This window comes from Narcine bancroftii, chromosome 12, assembly GCF_036971445.1.
Source record: "Narcine bancroftii isolate sNarBan1 chromosome 12, sNarBan1.hap1, whole genome shotgun sequence".
Classification (NCBI taxonomy): Eukaryota; Metazoa; Chordata; class Chondrichthyes; order Torpediniformes; family Narcinidae; genus Narcine; species Narcine bancroftii.
Genome location: NC_091480.1, coordinates 93264919 through 93285950, shown reverse-complemented (window position 1 = coordinate 93285950; position 21032 = coordinate 93264919). Strand labels below are relative to the sequence as shown.

At 42.2% G+C, this 21032-nt stretch overlaps 1 protein-coding gene across 1 annotated transcript; it reads right to left on the bottom strand.

Moving 5' to 3' along the window:
• Positions 1-5947: 5947 nt before the first annotated feature.
• LOC138746543 (gap junction gamma-1 protein-like) lies at positions 5948-20482 on the bottom strand. The gene is made up of 2 exons (XM_069904813.1): positions 19667-20482; positions 5948-7967 (listed from the first exon to the last, which is right to left on the bottom strand). The coding sequence occupies exon 2, from the start codon at positions 7949-7951 to the stop codon at positions 6776-6778; it is 1176 nt and encodes a 391-aa protein (XP_069760914.1). The 5' UTR covers positions 7952-7967; positions 19667-20482; the 3' UTR covers positions 5948-6775.
• Between the last annotated feature and the right edge of the window lie 550 nt (positions 20483-21032).

Here is a 21032-nt window from a genome sequence, read left to right as displayed (position 1 = left end):
GCCTACTCCAGGGGGCGACCTCTGTACCTGCAGGAGTGTACCACCAGCCTACTGCAGGGGGGTGACCTCTGTACCTGCAGGAGTGTACCGCCAGCCTCCTGCAGGGGGCAACCTCTGTACCTGCAGGAGTGTTCCGCCAGCCTCCCGCAGGGGGCAACCTCTGTACCTGCAGGAGTGTTCCGCCAGCCTTCGGCAGGGGGCAACCTCTGTACCTGCAGGAGTGTACTGCCGACCTACTGCAGGGGGCGACCTCTGTACCTGCAGGAGTGTACCGCCAGCCTACTGCAGGGGGCGACCTCTGTACCTGCAGGAGTGTACCGCCGGCCTACTGCAGGGGGCGACCTCTGTACCTGCAGGAGTGTACCGCCGGCCTACTGCAGGGGGCGACCTCTGTACCTGCAGGAGTGTACCGCCGGCCTACTCCAGGGGGCGACCTCTGTACCTGCAGGAGCGTACCACCAGCCTACTGCAGGGGGGTGACCTCTGTACCTGCAGGAGTGTACCGCCAGCCTCCTGCAGGGGGCAACCTCTGTACCTGCAGGAGTGTTCCGCCAGCCTCCTGCAGGGGGCAACCTCTGTACCTGCAGGAGTGTACCGCCGGCCTACTTCAGGGGGCAACCTCTGTATCTGCAGGAGTGTAAGGGGACAGGACAACACCTGGCCAGCTGTCAATCAGTCAGCCTGAATGGATCAAGCCCCACCTGATCGGGAGTCAATCACCCCCCAGGACATAAGCCTGCGCTGGCCTCCCGAAGTCTCACTCAGAGTTACTGCCGCTACAGCCAGCCTGGCTCTGTGGAAGTCTTTGAGGATTAAAACCTGTTGTACAGTCTTTACCTTGTGTGTGTCTGATTCTGGCTAACAACGCACCACTCAAAAATAGAGTGAAACACTAAAGTCTGCAGACACTGTGATTGTAGTAAAAACACAGAAATGCTGGAGGAAGTCAGCCAGTCTCACAGCATGTCTATAGGAGGGACAGATATATAACCGATGTTTCAGGCCTGAGCCCTTCTTCAAGGTATAAGCAAAGGCCTGGCAGGAGTCGGAATTAAAGACTGGGGAGAGAAAGGGAGAAGGGGAGGGGCTGGAGACCAGACCAACAAGCCAAAGAGTGTGGAGTGGATATGAATCAACACCTTTAATATCCAATCAACGCCTTTTGCCTGTTGGTCTGAACTCCTCTCTCTTTTTCTCTTTTTAAATTATTTTTATTGATGTTTCCTTTGTGCACAATTGAGCAGTACAGTTCTACATTGTATTGTAAAATTCAAAAGAAGAAGAAAAATCTTAAGTATTGAAAACTAAGCAAGGGTTAAAAGCTAAGACACAAGAATCAAGTGACAACAACCTGAAGATGGACAGCGCCAAAGCTTCGGAACAACCTGAATTCTTTAGATCATGTAATCATCCATAAATGGGCCCCATGTCTTTTGGAAATTAATATTTGACTCTTTAATGACACAACTATTTTTTTTTCTAATCTTAAACAAGACATGATATCATTTAACCATTGTGTGTGTGGGTATAGGCAGAGTATTGTCCTTCCACTTAATCAGAATTGCACGTCTGGCTAATAATGAAGTAAAAGATAAAATTCAGCTTTGAGTTGGAGTCAGAAAAATCTCATCATTTTGAAATTATGTGAATAGAGAAATTAAAGGGCAAGGTTCTAATTCGAACTTGAGTCTCATTGACAATATTTGAAAGAAATCTTTCCAACATTTTTCTAAACTAGGGCAAGTCCAGAACATGTGAACATCACCAATTTTACATTTGTCACATAGAGGATCTATAGCTGAATAAAAACGAGACAATTTAACTTTAGACATGTGTACTCTATGGACCACGTAGATGGGGGTGTTTTTCTTCCCACATGTAGGAAGATATAATCGAATATAGTCAGAAAAGGATTTGGAAATGAAAATTGGTAGAGATTGGAAAAGATACAAAAGTTTAGGTAAAAATCTTCATTTTAATAGAATTGATGCGACCAATCATGGAAATGGATAAAGGTGACCATCTCGATAGCAGTAATTTGACCTGATTAAATAACATTTTTCCTTAAAAGGAAATGATCCTGGCAATTCCTGTTCTTCTGCTATCAAATGCACTGTGATTACATTGAGGACTACTCACAGAATGAGCTGAACAAATCTTCCTCAAATTTGAAAATCGCGATTGCCCGTCGTATTCATTGTTGGTCGTGGAATGCATCCAGTGCAGTTTACACGGCAAGACGTTCCAGGAAAATAACAAGTGGTCTAGGAGGGAAAAAAAAGTCAGAACGGGAATGGCATCCACCTTCCGGTTCCGAGATTTTTTTCACAGCATGAGTAATGGGAATCATTTCTCAGAACAGAGTGGCTGTGTAAAAAGCATATTTAGTTCAAATACCTGCCTGCTTTTTGCTTATACCTTGAAGGGCTCAAACACAAAATTTCAGTAATGTATCTTGGGCACTGAGACCGGCTGAGTTCCTCCAGCATTTGTGTTTTACTAAAAACCAAAAAAAATTGTTTACATCAATGACAGTGCATGCACTCTACAGGCCAGATGAACAGTCCTGCTAAACAACAGATGGTCATTATGTAACATGGAACAGCAACTATCACAAAACCAGGTTCAGTCCTGATCGCCAGTCCTGTGTGCGTGTAGGTGATTCCTCAGTGCTTCTCCAGGGCTCCTCTACCAACATCCCAAAGATGTGCACGTTTGCCAGCCAATGCAAACTTATCCCTGGTGCCCATGTAGGCAGTAGAATCAGGGATAGTTGATGAGAATGAAAAGTTAGCACGAAATGTAAGGCTGACGGCTAGTACAGACAGTGGGTTGAAGGGCCCATTTACATGGTGTGCACTAAAACATCTGAAAAGGGAAACAATCGATCAAGTCAGTGTGATACAGTGAATGTGGGATATTCACATTGGAATATTTATAGGGAGAGACTAACAAGTTCAGAGATCCAAGTGCCCTGGTACAAAAACCTTGAGGTTAGGTGAGATTGGAACGAGGGGTCATGTTAAGGGTTAGGAAGCAAAACTTTATAAGTAACATAAGAGGAAGCTTCTTCACTCATTGAGTGGTGGCTGAGTGGAATGACCTTCCGGAAAAGGTGGTTGCAGCAAGGTCCATTTTGTCATTTCAGAGAAGGTTGAATGAGTGCATGGATGGGAGGGGATTGGAGGGGTATGGAGAAGGAGCAGGTAGGCGAGACTAGTGGAGTTCACTTAATTGGTGCTGACTAGAGGGGCCGAAATGGCCTGCTTCTGTACTGTAATATGGTTATATGTTGAGTCATGACACCGATGGAATATTCACCTTTAATTGCGAGAAAGATTAAATGCAAAAAATGGGAAGTCTTTCCACAGCTGTACAGTGCTTTGGAGAAACTACACCTGGTGCACTGTGTGCTGTCTTGGCCTAATTTAAGAATATTCTTACCTTCGAGACAGTGCAGTGACTTGGCGAATCCCTCGGAGGACGGGTCTGTGATCTCTGGAGTTTAGGGAAGGTCACCTTGTGGAAAAAAATTAGAGGTTCTGTGAATCAATGCCCTGAGCCCATTCCCCTTGTTGTGGATTCTAAAACCAAGGGACAAAGTCTCAGAGAAAAGAAACAGCTATTTAAGATTGATGACAAGAAATTTCTTCTTTTCTCTAGAGCATCCAATTATATATATTTTTTAAACTTCTGGAATTTGCATCGAATCAAACAGCACAAAAACAGGATGTCTTGGCACACAGACTGTGATTGCCCGTCTACGTGAATCTATTCCCCTGCAATAGGCCCATATCTCTTAATGCCTTTCCCCAATTAGCATCTTTCCAAATGCCTTTTAAATGCTGTAATTGTATCTGTCTCTACCACCACTTTTGGCTTACAATCCTACTTCACTCTCTCTACACACATTGCCTGGCCTGCAGAGTATTTCAACCTGGCACACAGGAGACTGCAGATGCTAGAATCTCTTTGAAGACTCAGCAGGTTGAGCGGCATCCACGGGAGGGAAAAAAAACATTTCAGGCGGGCCGGAATTCTTCGTTAAGCCTATGTTCCAGCATTGTTTACTTCAGATTTTCAAAGTTTACAGCATTTTGCTTTTGCATCTTAAATTCTATTAATTCCAGAAGCCAAATATAAAGAAGGGGGAAAAGTCTAAAGTGAAGGTTCTTATAAAAAGGAATAAAATTTAAAGCGGTTGAAGGATTGGTAACACTCCCACCTGAGAGAACATGCAAACTGGTACCTTGCATGAAAGTTGTAAGAGCGTTAAAAGTCCTATTTTATGCATCACTTTGGCACAAGAAGAAACACACAAGACATAGAACAAAATTTATATTTATAGTTACATTTGAAACATGCAAAAAAAATGTTTTAATACAAAATCTTTGTTTAAAAAAAAACACATTGGAATTGTATAAATCTAGGATAATTTGCATAGATTATGCAATGACGTTGTAATTCCCTCAATGAAGAGCAGAATTAAGCCTCGACTCCAAACACACATCAATGTACAGACAATCAGAATCCAAAATAAACTGTGCCTTAAGAGTTTGGAACTTTGCATTGTCCAAGGTAGCAAGTACAGGTATACCGCGCATTATGACAGTAACATTACGAAACCTTTCGTAAGCCGAAATGGCATAAAATGAAGACCCATTCACTATTAATGAAGGCTAAAGGCTATTTTTATAAAAGCGAAAGCCAATCCAAATTTCTTTCTGATATCGAATAAGGTTTCTTTGTCAAAGCAAATTTGTGCAAAGCAGGGTATACCAGTAATGAGAAAACAAAAAGGCACCTTTGTATCGTTTTATACTCCGCAAGGTAACATTTTCTCATTAAGAGACTTGCTTAAGCACCTTTTGAAACTCCCTTCCCTTCAATGAAGTGTAGTTCTATGCAAAAATACTTCAACGCTTTGGAAAAATAGTTCATATTCTGTCTCATTATATCCCCCCCCTCAAAAACAAACGACATGGGTCTTGAGGAAGCACCTTCAACTTTAAACCTTTACACCACCTTCAACCAAAAAGGATCTTTTCACCTACAAGAATAGGGAATATATCACAGAATTCTAACTGCATTCTGCAGTTACCCAGAACAAACTATTCCCTAAACCTAATAATGTGGCGTGAAAAGAACTGTAAAATTTGCTATTCAAATATCAAGCTGTGGCAAACTGTGAAGTGTCTGATCAATGACTTGACAACTTTCTCCTCCATTTTCTCAGCCCACTAAAAGCACTTGCCTGCAGCACAAGGTTATTTCCAACGGAACGCAATCAACCAAGTGAACAGAATATTACACCTTGTTCTAGTACAAAAATACAAGAAAGTACATTTGGTACCTTGGAAGTCACAACAAATCATTTTGGCACAATTATTTATAAAATGGCAGTACTGTTCGTGGAACATTACATTTTGCATGGACCATTGCATTTATTCCAATAAATTATTCCAAATCTGCCCTGAATGGCAAGTGTTTTCTTTAAAAAAAAACACAAAATTGTAAACAAATGCATAAAAGTTTTCAATACTGGCATTCAGAACTTTATGGCCTTCACGAGTGCATGCTAACAGTTTCTTCCAGCCGTTTAATGAACTAAATTTCAACAAATCAAAAAAAAAATCAAACCATCAAAATAAAAACAATGGCTTTCTAGAAACACTGCCATCTCTACCAAATACCATTTGGCAAATTAACATTAAAGAAAAAGGCAAGATGTATTAGAAATATTTTCCAAGAAATCCTCCTAACTAATTATTACAACCTCTTGTTTGCACAATAAATAATATCAGATGTGGAATGTTCAACAGCAAATTAAAAAGTTGCGCCTCGTGTTGCAGTTCCTTCTTTTGACAATGAATCAAACAGATGTTCCAGACCATGATCACTTACTCCAGATACGAACTTCTTCAGCTGAAACGGAATACAACCCCCCCCCCCCACCACCCCAGAAGGATCATTCAGCGATCTTGATCAGTCTCACAAATTAAGAGCCCCTGATTTGTTTCAGTGTCCTCGTTCAATGCATATCTCAGATCTGATCCCCATTTATGTTAACGTTTTCAGTAAACAATGTAATGTGGCTGGTCTTGCATCAGAACTTATGCTGTTATTTATAGCTCAGCAAGAAAAAAAAATGTGTTATTTGTCAAAAATAGCAATGATTTTAAAAAGCAGTCACCAATCTCAAAATGCAGAAGAATTTTGTGTCTTATTTGAAGTGGCAATCTAACACCAACCAACGAGTCTCATTGAAGGTTGTACACACAGATAAGAGAGAAAAACGGACTAGAAGCAATTTACTGTGGACGAGTACTCGTTTGTTTTTAAACTTTTACATAAACTACTCTCAAACCTCTGATCCATTGACTGCAGAGCAGATTGGCAGTTTCCTGTCTGTTTCTGCTCTCTTTATACAAAAAAAGGCACTTGCTTTATATTCACAGCGTGACTGACGGGATCGATTCTGAAATATTCCTAACCAGCGCGGCAATTTCAGTAACTGGAATGAGTATGCTCGGATCACCCAATTCTACCTTGCGAAAGAAGCCCGCTAAGTAGCGAACAACTTTAATCTGCAACAAGTTCCCATCTAGCCCTGCAATGAAGAAACTAAAGCTAACCGTGGTAAACCGCACATTTTGATTACAGCTTGAAGTTCATCTCCAATGGCTTCTCCCCACCCCCCCACAAAACAAAAATGAACACTTAAAACAATGGCTAGAAGTCATCTTTGAGTCCACCTCTAGCAGCAACAAAGTGGTCAAATCCACACCGAAGTTTTCCCATCTCCAGATTTGATGCTGCTACTACTTTTGCTCGATCCCGCCGCGGCCCTCTTTTCCCTTGTGTTGCTCGGGGGGTGACTGTGATCATTATAAGCCTTGAAGGCAAGGTCCAGCTGCTCCTGGGCCAACTTCAGCTGGTGCTGCACACTTTCCAAGTTGACCGGGACATTACCATCATTGCTACCATTTTGTTGTTCCTGAGCTATGTTCGCCTTGTTTTGCTTGTAAGCCATTTTGGCGTTGGAAATCTCCGTGTATGGAACCTGATCCGGCTTGACAGCAATATTGTAACCAGGGGGTGCAGAAGGAGTGTTCCAGGTAAAGGGGTGACTATAGCTGGGCTCTGCCGCTGAGCTTTGCTTGTTTTTCAATATATCCCTTATCATTCCAAATCCCAAATGGATCATCTCCCAGATGTCTATCAGTAAACAGAGGCAGCTCACCCCGTACATTATTAGCAGAAAAATAGTCTTTTCAGTTGGTCTTGATACAAAGCAGTCTACCTGATGAGGGCACGGATCCCTGGCACACTCATACCTTGCTGTCACCTCAAAGCCATACAGAATATACTGGCCCGCTAGAAAACTCAATTCAAACGCAGTCCTCGCGAGCAGCTGCAGAATGTAGATTTTCATAAGGCCGTCCCTTTTAATGCGACGCCTTCCATCGTGCTTGTTCAGAATCTTTTGATCTCTGCTCTCTTTATCACTACGCAGCTCTATTTCAGGATAGAGGATGGGATCCTCGATGTTATCGTCCTCCGCCTCCTCCAAACCGCGGTGCTGCTTCCACTGCACTGCGTACTGATGCCTCTTTGGTTTACGCGCTCCGCACTCCGGATCCTCCGTGGCTGCAATTTTGTGCACAGCGTAGCCCAGGTACAAAATGGACGGAGTCGCGATGAGTATGATCTGAAATACCCAAAACCTCACGTGGGATAACGGAGCAAAGGCATCGTAGCAAACATTCTCGCAACCTGGCTGCCCCGTATTGCAAACAAACTTGGTCTGCTCATCGTAGTAAATGGACTCCCCGCCGACCACAGTCAGCACAATACGAAATATGATGAGGACGGTCAGCCACAGTTTACCAACAAACGTGGAATGGTTGTGGATCTCCTCCAGAAGACGAGTTAGGAAACTCCAGCTCATGTTATTCAATCAGCTCCTGTAGCAAAACAGAGATCTTCATTAGAAGCAAGCTGCAGTATTTATATAAACCTTAAAAAGAATATCCCACCCCACCTCACTGACAAAAGGCAAAGGAGGAAAAACCCAACACCCAACCCCAACCAACCAATTTTCCCCTGCAACCGCTGCAACCGTGTCTGCCTGTCCCGCATCGGACTTGTCAGCCACAAACGAGCCTGCAGCTGACGTGGACTTTTACCCCCTCCATAAATCTTCGTCCGCGAAGCCAAGCCAAAGAAGAAAAAGAATATCAAATTAATAACTGTTCATAAAAAAATTCCAATTATTTTTAGGAATTAAACTTTAAAACACGTTAGCCTAGCAGTTAGCGCGACGCTGTTACAGCACCAGCGACCGAGATTGATATCCAGCGCCGTTTGAACATTCTCCCCATGTCTGTGTGGGTTTCCTCCCACCTTTCAAATAAGTAAAAATTGTTGTGAGCAGCCCTTCAGGTACACTTTTGAATCCATGGAACTGGCAGCACCATCGGTTGGGCAGCAGTTAGCCCAACACCATTACAGAACCAACGACCTGGGTTCGAATCTGCCACTGTGCAGAAAGTTTGTACGTTCGCCCTGTGCCCACATGGGTTGTCTCCAGGTGCTCTGGTTTTCTCCCACAGTCCAAAGATGTATGGGGCTTGTAGATTAATTGGTCACATAAATGTATTTTGCCAGCATGGGTTTGTGGGGCAGAAGGGCCTGTTGCCATGCTGAAACTCTAAATTTCGATTTCACATAATGAAGGCCGTTATGCCAAAAGATTTCTTTACAACCCTATCCACCTGTGACACCACTTTCAGGGAATTATGCATCTATATTCCCAGATCCCTCTGTTCTACTGCACTCCTCATTACCTTTCCATTCACCGTGTACGCCCCTTCTTGGTTTGTCCTTCCCTAATGCAACACCTCATATTTGTCTGCATTAAATTCCATCTGCCATTTTTCAGCCCATTTTTCCAGCTGGCCCAGATCCCTCTGCAAGCTTTGAAAACTTTCTTTGCTGTCCACAGCACCCATCTTCATGACATTTGCAAACTTGCTGATCCAATTTACCACATTATCATCCAGATCAATGATAGAGATGACAAATAACAATGGTCCCAGCACCGATCCCTGAGGCACACCACTAGTCACAGGCCTCCAGTCTGAGAAGCAATCATCCACCACTACTCTCTGGCTTCTCCCATCCAGCCATTGTGGAATCCAATTCACTACTTCACCATGAATACCTAGCGCCTGAAGCTTCCTGACCAACTTCCCATGCTGGACCTTGTCAAAGGTCTTACTAAAGTTCATGTAGACAACACCCACAGCCTTTCCTTCATCAACTTACCTGGTAATCTCCTCAAAAATCTATACAAGATTGGTTAAACACAACCTACCATGCACAAAGCTATGTTGACTATCCCTCATCAGTCCATGGCTATCCAAATAATTGTATATCCGATCTCTTAGAACACCTTCCAATAATTTACTTACTACTGACGTCAGGCTCACCAACCTATAATTTCCAGCGTCACGTTTGGAGCCTTTTTTAAACAACAGAACAATGCGAGTTACCCTCCAATCCTGTGGCACCTCACCCTTGTCTAAGGACATTTTAAATACTTCTGCTTGACCTCCTACCAGGTCTGAGAGAATACCTTGTCAGCCTTTGGGGATTTATTCACACTTGTTTGCTTTAAGACAGTAAGCACCTCCTCCTCTTTAATCTGTATAGGTTCCATGACCTCACTGCTTGTTTTCCTTACTTCCCACATCTCCGTGCTCGTTTCCTGAGTGAATACTGATGGAAAAAAACATTTAAGATCTCCCCCATCTCTTTTGGTTCCATACAAGCCAACCACTCTGATCTTAAAAGGGACCAATTTTGTCCCTTACTATTCTTTTGCTCTTAATATACCTGGAGAAACCCTTAAGATTTTCCTTCAAATTGTCTGCCAAAGCAACCTCATGTCTTTTTTGCCTTCTTGATTTCTTTCTTGACATTTTTCTTTTTAAAGCATTTTAATTAATTTAATAGAGAGAAATATTACATATATATAATGCTTAGATATTAATTATATACCTTTATATATTACAGTACAAAATGAGTCACATATCAATTAGTCTTGTATAATTCTCAAAAAAAGTGGTCCTTATGAGAATTTCACCTCACCTAAATAGACCAATCTCTTCTAGTTATAACAATAAACCCCCCCCCCCCCCAATATTAATCCAACCCCAGCCACTAAACATGGTGACCAGTAAGTAAATTGTAAAGAATCACGTATCAGCTCTCTGACATCGGATAGAAACCCCTACAGCACTTGTGCCTAAGTAATCAAATTATAATAGTCCATGAATGGGCCCCATATCTTGTCAAATTCAATCTTGATCTCTTTAACATTATATCTAATTTTCTTGTATTTTTTATACTCTTTAAGTACATAATTTGCTCCACGTTGCCCATACCTGTTATACACCCAAACCAGATCCCCAATAATCCTCGAAAACCAAGGTTCCCTGTGCCTGCTCACCTTGCCTTTAATCCTGACAGCAACATTCAAATTCTGACTTTCAAAAATTCACCTTTGAAGATCCTCCACTTACTTCGCACATCCTTACCTGGAAACAACTTCTCCCCATCCATGCATTCAAGATCCTTTCTCATTTCCACAAAATTAGTCTTTATCCAATTTAGAATCTCAACCTGAAGCCCAGACCCAGCCTTCTCCATAATTAACTTATTTTATTTTTATTTTAAAACTTTATTTAAGATTTTATAACATGAATAAAATAGAAGATTACATTTAAAAAGAATAAAAGTAAGATAATAAAATTACAGTACCACATCGGTAAACTAAATAAACTAACCCCCCCCCAATAATTATTACACAACATTAATAACCTAACTTAAAATTAGTCTAACCCCCCCAAAATAAAGAGTGAAGAGTTAATAAAGTGAACATTATATATAAGAAAAAAAAAGCCCACTTACTAAAAAGATAAAACATATCAAGTAAAGATACTAACAAAAAAAGTTATCAATACTAAAATATCACACTTAAAAACATATTTAAAGCAAACTTAAATGCATATATTTAACAAACGGAGTCCACTTTAACCTATAAAAAGACAGTGAAAAAGATATCCTTTCCATGGTCAAACAGGATTTCATCTCCAAATGCCACCTATCTAAAGTTAATATATTTCTGTCTTTCCAAGTAAGTGCTATACATTTCTTGGCCACGGCTAAAGCTAAATAGATAAAGGAAATCTGATAATCCTTTAAACCTAAATCAATTAGTGATTGCATATTCCATAATAAAAATATATCAGGATCTAATACAAGACAGATATTATATAAACTATTAAGTATAGATTGAATACCTTTCCAAAACTGTTGCAATCGATCACAAAGCCAGAGAGTGTGCAAAAAAGTATTAGTCGTCTGGTCACAACGAAAACAGCAATCCGACTTACTAAGGCCAAACTTTTTTAGTTTCTCCGGTGTTAAATATAACTGATGTATAAAATTATAATTAATCATCGCTAATCTAGCATTAATCAATTTCCGAATACTATTCTGGCAAATTTCCATCCAGGCTTCTTCAGCTACTGTAAAACCTAAATCTTTTTCCCATTTCAACTAATCTTTATCCCAATCTTTTTTACTTTCAGTTTCTTGTAAAATACAATACAAATCAGATATATATCCCTTTTTTGGTATTGAAAGTACATATTCCTCAAAATTAGAATCAGGCAGTAAGATCATATGACGACCACATATCTGTTTTACAAAAGATCTTAATTGATAATACACAAATACAGAATTTCCACTAATACCAAATTTCCTTTGTAGTTCATCAAAGGAACAAAAACATCCCTCAGAAAAACAATCAGATAAGTTTTTTTATTCCCTTCCTTTCCCATTGTTTCAAGGTGATATTGGAGACTGCAAAAGGAACAAGTTGATTATTATATAATGGCAATCGTCCAGACCATTTATTTTTGAGCCCCAATTTATTAAGTTTACTTGTCCATAGATTCAATAAATGCTTCAATATTGGTACATCATAAGTTCGTAATAAATTTTTATTCCATCGAAACAAAAACTCATGAGGAAATTTTTCTAAAATAACCACCATTTCCACCTTTGCCCAGCTGGGCGGATCATCCATATTCATTAATGCACTAAGAAATTTAAATTGAACTGCTTCATAATAATGCTGAAAATTCGGTAATCTTAAACCTCCAAATTGGAAATCCCACATCAACTTTCTCATTGCTACCCTCGGAAATTTTCCCTTCCATAAGAAGTCTCTAATTGCTTTATATAAATCCTTAAAAAAACTTTTGTTTAAAAAAATAAGGAATTGATTGAAACAAATATTGTATTCGAGGAAAGATATTCATTTTTATAGTATTAATCCTCCTTAATAAACCCAAAGGTAAATCCTTCCACCTAATCAAATCTAATTTAATCCTTTTTATTAAAGGAAGATAATTAATTGAATATAAATCTTGAAATTTCGTATTAACATTAATTTCTAAATATTTAATTTGTGTAGTCCACTTAAAATTGGTAATACTTTTATATATTGAATAATCATCTTTACAAATTGATAGAATTTCACTTTTGGCCCAATTTACTTTATAACCAGATAATTGACCATAAATTTCTAAACATTCTTGAATTGCTGGTAAAGAAATACCCGGATCCACCAAATATAATAAAACATCATCAACAAATAAATTAATCTTATATTCCTCATTCAGAACTCTCATACCTTTAACATTTTCGTTTTGGCGTATTAATTGTGCCAAAGGTTCAATAACTATAGCGAATAAAGCAGGCGACAATGGGCATCCTTGTCTAGTAGACCTTGTTAAATTAAGATTCTGAAATCCGCCCATTGACAGCAATTCTAGCCTTCGGACTATTATATAAAGCCTTTATCAATCCAATAAATGAAGAACCAAAACAAAATTTCTCAAGTACTTTAAACAAAAACTTCCATTCCACTCTATTAAAAGCCTTCTCTGCATCCAATGAAACCACTATTGGATAATTCATCTGAGATTTAGATTTGTTTATCAAAGTTATTACACGAAAAATGTTATCTGACGCATATCTATTATTTTATAACTCCCGTTTGGTCACTATGTATTATTTTAGGCAAATATTGAGCTAATCGATTAGCCATAACTTTAGCTACAATTTTATAATCTACATTTAACAGCGATATTGGTCTACAAGAAGAAACCTGTAAAGGATCTTTATCTTTTTTTGGTATAACTGTAATTATTGCATTAGAGCAAGACTCAGGTAATTGAAAAGTATTATAAATTTGTTGTAATACATCCTTATAAATAAGAGATATATCAGCATAAAAAGTTTTATAAAACTCTATAGAAAACCCATCTTCACCAGGTGACTTTCCATTTGGCATATCTCTTATCGCCATTTCTATTTCATTTTCTGTAAAGGATTTATCTAACTCTTGTCTGTCTTCTTGATTCAATTGTGGCAATTTAATATTTTTCAAAAAAGAATCTATAACATCTTCAGTTACATCTTTACATTCCGAAGTATATAATTTTTTATAGAAATTAAAAAATTCCTCATTAATTTCCTTTTGGCTAAAAGTAATACCCGATTTCTTTCTAATTGCTGGTATAATCCTGAATAATTGTTCCTTTTTTAACTGCCATAACAAAACTTTATGGGCTTTCTCACCCCATTCATAAAACTTGTGTTTAGTTTGGTTCATTAAACATTCAAACCGATAAGTTTGTAAATCATTCTATTTAAATTTTAAATTAGTTAACCGATTCTTTTGCATTTCAGTAGCGCTTTTTTGAAATTCTTTTTCAGTAGCAGTTATCTTTTTCTCTAAATCTTCAATCTCTTTTGATTCTCTCTCGCTTTACTTTAGAAGCATAACTAATAAGTTGACCTCGTAAAAAAAGCTTTCATTGCATCCCATAAAACAAAATGACTAGAAACAGAATTAGTATTATTACTAATAAAAACTTCAACGTTGTTTTAAATAACTAATAAATTCCGGTTTTTGTAATAACATAGTATTAAATCTCCATCTTGGAGCTCTCTGAACATCTTGTGAACTCTGATATTCTAATAATAATAAAGAATGGTCCAAAACCAGTCTTGCCTTATAATCCACCGATATAAACCTATCTCCATAATTAACTTGATACAAATGGCATTATGATTACTGGACCCAAAATGTTCCCCTACACATACTTCTGCCACATATCCTGTCTCATTCTGCAATATGAGATCCAGTATTGCACTCTCTCTTGTTGGTACCTCTATATATTGATTTAGAAAACTTACCTGATCACATTTGACAAACTTCAAGCCATCCAGCCCTTTTACAGTATGGGAGTCCCAATCAACATGTGGAAAATTAAAAGCCCTATTATCACAACCTTGTGTTTCTTGCAGCTGTCTGCTATCTCTCTATGGATTTGCCCCTCCAATTCTCGTTGACTATTGGGCAGTCTATAATACGACCCCATGAGTGTGGTCATATCTTTCCCGTTCCTCAGCTCCACCCATATAGCTTCAGTAGACGAGCCTCTGCTCTGTCCTGCCTGAGCAAAGCTGTAATATTTTCCCTGACGAGCAATGCCTCTCATCCCCCATTTATTCACCCACCCCCATTCTATCATGTCTAAAGCAATGGAAGCCCAGAACATTGAGCTGCCAGTCCTGTCCCTCATTCAACCAAGTTTCACTAATGGCCACAATGTCATAATTCCAAGTGCCAATCCACCCTCTAAGCTTGTCTACCTTTCCTACAATACTCCTTGCATTGAAATAGATGCACTTTGGAAAATTTCCACCACGTACAACCCGTTGACCGAACAGTGCATGTAATTTTCAAATCATCTTTTCCATCCTCCGCTCCTCTATCTGCTCTGGCAACCTGGTTCCCACCCCCTGCAAATCTTGTTTAAACCTACCTGAGCAGCACCAGCAAACCTTCTCGAAAGGGTATTAGTCCTGCTCCAGTTCAGATGCAAACTGTCATTTCAGAACAGGTCCCACCTTCCCTGGAAGAGAGTCCAATGATCCAGAAACCTGAAGCCTGCCCTCCTGTACCATATTTGCCCACGAGTTAAGCTACATTGTCCTCCTATTTCTTACCTTACTACCACGAGGCACGGGTAGCAATCCTGAGATCACTACCCTGGATGTCCTGTCTTTCAACCTAGTTGAACTCTCTTTACAGGACCTCCTCATCTTTCCTACCCATGTCATTGGCCCCTATATGGTCCACGACATTAGGCTGCTAACCCTCTTCCTGAGAATGTCGTGAATTCGATCGGAGATATCTTGGACCCTGCCACCAGGAAGGCAACATACCATCTGGGATACTCATTGTCTTCCACTGAACCTCTTATCTGTCCCCCTAAATATGGAATCCCCTATCACTACAGCTCACCTCTTCTCCCTTCCCTTCCCTTAACCACAGGACCAGACTCAGTGCCAGAGACCTGATCACCATGGCAAGAGGAGCTTTCCCCTACCTTGGCTGCCATTCCCATGGTTTATGACCTGAGGAACAAAATCTACCTACTGAATCTTTTTTGTTCCTCGAAAAGGCCTCAGGTCCGAAACTTTAATATACCTTTACCTCCTCTGGACACTGCGAGACCGGGTGAGTTCCTCCAGCATTTCTGTACGTTTTTACAATCACAGTGTCTGCAGACTTTCCTGTTTCCCTTGTAATAATATTACCCTTCACTAGGTGGAGATACTGGAACAGTTATTCGTGAAATTGTGCTTGACATCAAATACCAATTGCCTAGCTTTGTATATTTTTTTTGTCCCATTGGCCTAGACCAGTTTTTCTCTACCCTTTTCCTCCCCCTCCCCCTTAAGTAATCACATCGTTGGCAAGGGGGAGAGGAGGACATGCCTCCACCCTAATTAACACATTTCAGTGATCTGTTTGCACACATATCTCTGAAACCCCGCACGTCTAGCTGTATAATTTCTGACTCAAACCCTACTTTGTCCATATAATGGACAGCCCAGTTTCAAGGCTGGGATTTAAGAGAGGCTCCAGCAGGGTCAAAGGCCTTGGGAAACAAGGCAATCTTTTGGGAAAAACCTAGTGGGTGTTTGTTTGGAAGACGGGTGCAGGCTATGCTTGGAAAGCTGACATTCTCAATGGAAGGGTATTTCTTCATCCAAACAGCAGTCAGGCCAGGGAGAAAACAGACAGTGAAAATGAAGCCAAGACCTCAAGTAGTCGAACTTTTCAGGGAAGAGGACACAAGCGGCAAGGCAGTTGCAGGAGTTACAGCGCCACCAACTCGGTTTCAAGCCCCGCACCATCTGCTTGCATGTTCTCCCTGTGACATTTTCCTCCGGTCTCCTACTGCACTCCAACATGTGCAGGGCTACTCAGTTAATTGGGCAGCATGGGTTTCATTGGCTGTAATGGGTCTCTACTGTGCTGTTTCGTTATACAGGTACCCCCCCCCCCCACCTTTTGAAAGTTCACTTTATGCCAATGCACTTTTACAAAGTACCCGTTTTTGCTAACCAAAAGGAATCTGGAGGATTTTCGCTTTTACTAAAAAAAGCAAAAAGCAAAAACAACGCTCAGCATTTGTTTTGCAGCAGACCGTTATAGAGGCAGCACTCACCATGAGCAGTGAGATTGGCACAGGAATTACATTCCTGCTCCAAGAACTACATTCACCATCCATAGCTTTGAACTGTGTCTGTGAGCATCTGTGCTCAAAAATTTTTCCCATATAAATTAATGGTAATTGCTTCTTTGCTTTACACTGTTTTTAGCTTACAAAAGGTTTCATAGGAACGGTCTACTTTCGGATAGCGGGGGAAACCTGTATTTTTAAAAAAGTGAGAAGAAATGGAAATAACTGTGGCCTCAACAGTAAGTTAACCCTGTAAAAATAAGTTTAGCTCAGTGGTTCTCAACCTTTTTCTTTCCACTCACATACCACTTTAAGTAATCCCTATGCCATAGGTGCTCTGTGAATAATAAGGGATTGCTTAAGGAAAAAGGTGGAAGGAAAAAGTTTGAAAACCTGTGTTTTAATTGTACCTAATTGACTCGTTATGTGCACGGTTTCAGAACTCCAAAGGAAATGGGTCAATGAGAATTTTTCTCAAGCAAAATATCTCAGTGGCAATTGGGTCTAGAGCAGTGATTCATAACCTTCCCTTCTCACCCACATCCCACCTTAAGCAATCCCTTACTAACCACAGAGCTCCGTTGGCATAGGGATTACTTAAAGTGGGATGTGAGTGGAAAGAAAAAGGTTGAGAACCACTGCTCATGGGCAGAACCAGCTAACTTCATAGTTTTTGCCAAAATCATCTTGCAAGCAGTACTATCACTGTTCGGGGATGGTGGATTTGTTGGACTCAGCGTTACAGATATAGAAACAACAATGAGTCACTCACTTCTGCATTAGTGAATGCCCACACCTCTGCTCTGATCCACGCCCATTACCTTGCTACTCATTTGACCCTTTAGAAATTGACCTTGGATCTTAAGGTTTAGCTCAGTGGCTCTCAAACCCCACCCCATCTTAAGTAATCCCTTACTAACCACAGAGCTCCTATGGGTGAAAGGTTGAGAATCACTGGTTTAGCTTGAACCAATGTTCAGGGTCAGAGCTTTCCACATCTGCACAATATATGGATAAAAAGGGTCTCCAGCTTTCATCCAAATTCTTCCTCTGGTCCCTCACACAAAGGAAATACACATTTCTCTCACATTCTTTCATCAATTTAAATAACCCCTCAAGGGATTAGAACTAATTTATGCCAAGCACCCTTGAAATCCACCCACAAATTGGAGGAGTAACACTCGATATTCCGTCTGGACACTCTGACTGGATGCAATAACATCGACTCTCTACGCTCCCCCTACCTTCTCTCCAGTGCTCCACACCCTTCGCTCCCCATTTACAGAGCTACCCCCTCAACCCCCCCCCACACATTTGCTGGTGTGCCCTCCCTTATCCACCTATCTCCTCCTGCCTGTGGGGCCGTGCTCCTCCCCTCCCCCCACCATTTTGTTCAGACGCCTGCCTGTAATTTTTTTTCATATTTAGAAGGGCTCAAACATTGCCTACACAAAGTACACTGACCTGCTGAGTTTCTCCAGCACGGTTTTTTTAAAAAAAACCCTTGAAATCTAACCCTTCACCCATGTAATTTTGCTCAACATAAGAAATCGGAGCAGGAGGAGTCTATTCGGCCCATCGAGCCTGTTCTGCCGTTCAATAAGATCATGGCTCATCTGATGATAGGCTCATCTCCAGCTACCCTCTGTCAGCCCTACAAATGAAATTCTGTACTCCGAGAATTCATGAGATTACCACGCAGATGGCCTCCTTGAAGAAACACAGCTCCACCGATTCCTGGAACTCCCTCGCCCCCTCGGTCACTCAGGATGGTATCGGACACCTCGAGGCCCGTGCGTTGGGAGCACACAGAAACCTGGAGGAAATAGGGGACAACCTCCCCACAGACACCACCTGTGGAAAATGTCTGCTGCTCCCCTTCTCTTGAGCCTCAACGCCCCTCCAGAACCCACAAAAACCAGGCTGAAAGTGAGTCATCGTTGACTTTGGAGGCACTAAGAAAAATATTCGAACGGCAGCACCCAAATTGCAGGGCCCCAGTTGGGGTCTGATCTAGGCCGCAAGAAAAGTGGCATTTAACCCTTGGCCTTTGCATGCCACGAATCAGGATGCCCACTCTCTCTTCCCGTCTGTGACACATATTTGCATCGAATGGCTCAAGAGGCTTGACATTTCATCATGGCTAACACATTCCAGAGCAAATTACTTGCCTTTTCATCATTTATTTCAAACTCTTTCAATGCTTAGGACTGGAAGAAACTTTTGATAACTACTAATCAATGTTGCAACCAAACATTGAAAAGAATGTGATGGAGTTGTGAAAATAATCTTCAGAAGTGGCCCTGATTTGTAATTAACAGCCCAGTGGAATATCTCTAAAAATACTCAAATGGAAAAAGAATAACATTTCGAGTTGTTCTGTTGGGCTTTATTCACAGCTCAACTCTAGAAGAAAGCACAAGAATAAAATTACACATGGGTCACATTCCCCTTGACAAACTCCCAACCACAGTATCGGGGAACTTGCCCATCAATTACTGGTATCCCCCCCCCGCCCATTTCCCTCTCAGACACAAGGTTGCAACCCAAAGGGGAGCCCATTCCTCAACTTGCCCAAACATCAAGCTGCTTCGGTTGACTGCGAGGAGGCGACCAGTAACTGAAATCCAACACGTTGCGAAGTCGCCTCGCAAAAAGGACTCGCAACTAAGTTGTTCCATGTGCAAATTTAACAGATTCCCTCCCCCTTAAAAGCAGGTCCTGGCCAATGTAAATTCAACAAGTGACTCCACTGCCCTGAGAAACACTCATGGGAACATCCTGACTTTTAAAAAAAACTCCTGAACTTGAAAGTTATTCCAAATATAGTTTCCATTCCTGGATTCTCACTCGCGCTTAGTCCCAAATAAACTGCAGAACTTCCCAAACTTCATGCTATTTATTGCAAAGGCGATAGAAAAAGTTATAGCAGCCGCTCCACTGAAATGGAAATGACCGGCTGCGTGAAAGTTGTTCGTACTTACAAACTTTTCGTCTCGCAAAACTTCTCAGCTGGTGCGTTGGCCCCGTCTCTTCAAGGGAGACATGGGCGGGAAGGGGGGAGTTCACTGCACAGCGGGTCTGCCAGCGGCTCCGGTGTCTGCAACCCCAAGGAGGGGGGGTCCTGCCAGAGACTTCGGTGTCTGCAACCCCAAGGGGGGGGGGGGTGGTCCTGCCAGCGGCTCCGGTGTCTGCAACCCCAAGGAGGGGGGGTCCTGCCAGCGGCTCCGGTGTCTGCAACCCCAAGGAGGGGGGGGGGGTCCTGCCAGAGACTTCGGTGTCTGCAACCCCCGGGGGGGGAGTGGTCCTGCCAGCGGCTCCGGTGTGTGCAACCCCAAGGAGGGGGGGGGTCCTGCCAGAGACTTCGGTGTCTGCAACCCCCGGGGGGGGGGGTGGTCCTGCCAGCGGCTCCGGTGTGTGCAACCCCAAGGAGGGGGGGTCCTGCCAGAGACTTCGGTGTCTGCAACCCCAAGGAGGGCGGCGGCGAGGTGGGGGTGGGGGGGGGGGGGGACGAGACAAAGAAAACCAAGCAGTTGCAATTTCAAATCACCTCGGGGAGCATCTGACGAGTTGAACAGCAGTGAAGGCAGCGTTGAAACGCAACAAACCGCGCCCTGCCTCTGTCTAGCCCCTTCCCCCACCCTCAAACAGCTGGAACTTGCAATCTGGGCGCTGCGGGGCGAAGCCCCACTGCTGGCCCCGGAGCTGCCTTCAAGGGTGGTCGCAGAGCCCACCTGGGCGCTCGAGGAGGGTCCCTGGCCGTGCCCGGATCGGGGGCGTCTTTCCCAGTCGGGCTGCCTCTCTTCTCTCCCCTCCCCGTCCCCCTTCCCCCGCACCTCCCAGCTTCGCCCCCGGACCCACACCCAGCCACTGCCACAGGAGCATTGGTGTGGCTGCGGACACTTCCTCGCCCATCTGGGCAACGTTGCCCTGCTCTTCACAACACTTGGCTCCTCTGCTCGTTTGCAACTTGTTCCTGGACTAACGTTTAGGGCGCACAAAAACTCCAGAAGTTGCAATCAAGAAACGAACTGGTGGTAGAACCCACCGGGACAGGCAACGTGGGAGTCGGGACCCTTTATCGAGACTAATCTCGATAAAGAGTTGGGAAGGGGGCGAGGATTGAATCCGGTAATGGGACAGAAGGAGGGGGAACATGAATGACCAGAGCTGGAGCACATGCTCCGTTCTTGCTGTTACCATCAGGAAAGAGGTGGAGACTTGCACCACCAGGTTCAGGAAGAGCTGCTTCCCCCTCCACCCCCAGACTCCTCAACAATAAACTCAATCAAGAACTCTTGCAATGTATTGTTTTCTTTTCCTCTCTGTATTGCACAATTTGTGTACAGA

What these genes read in the sequence shown, in the direction of transcription:
- LOC138746543 (XM_069904813.1), bottom strand. Translation starts at nt 7,951, where the DNA reads ATGAGCTGGAGTTTCCTAACTCGTCTTCTGGAGGAGATCCACAACCAT.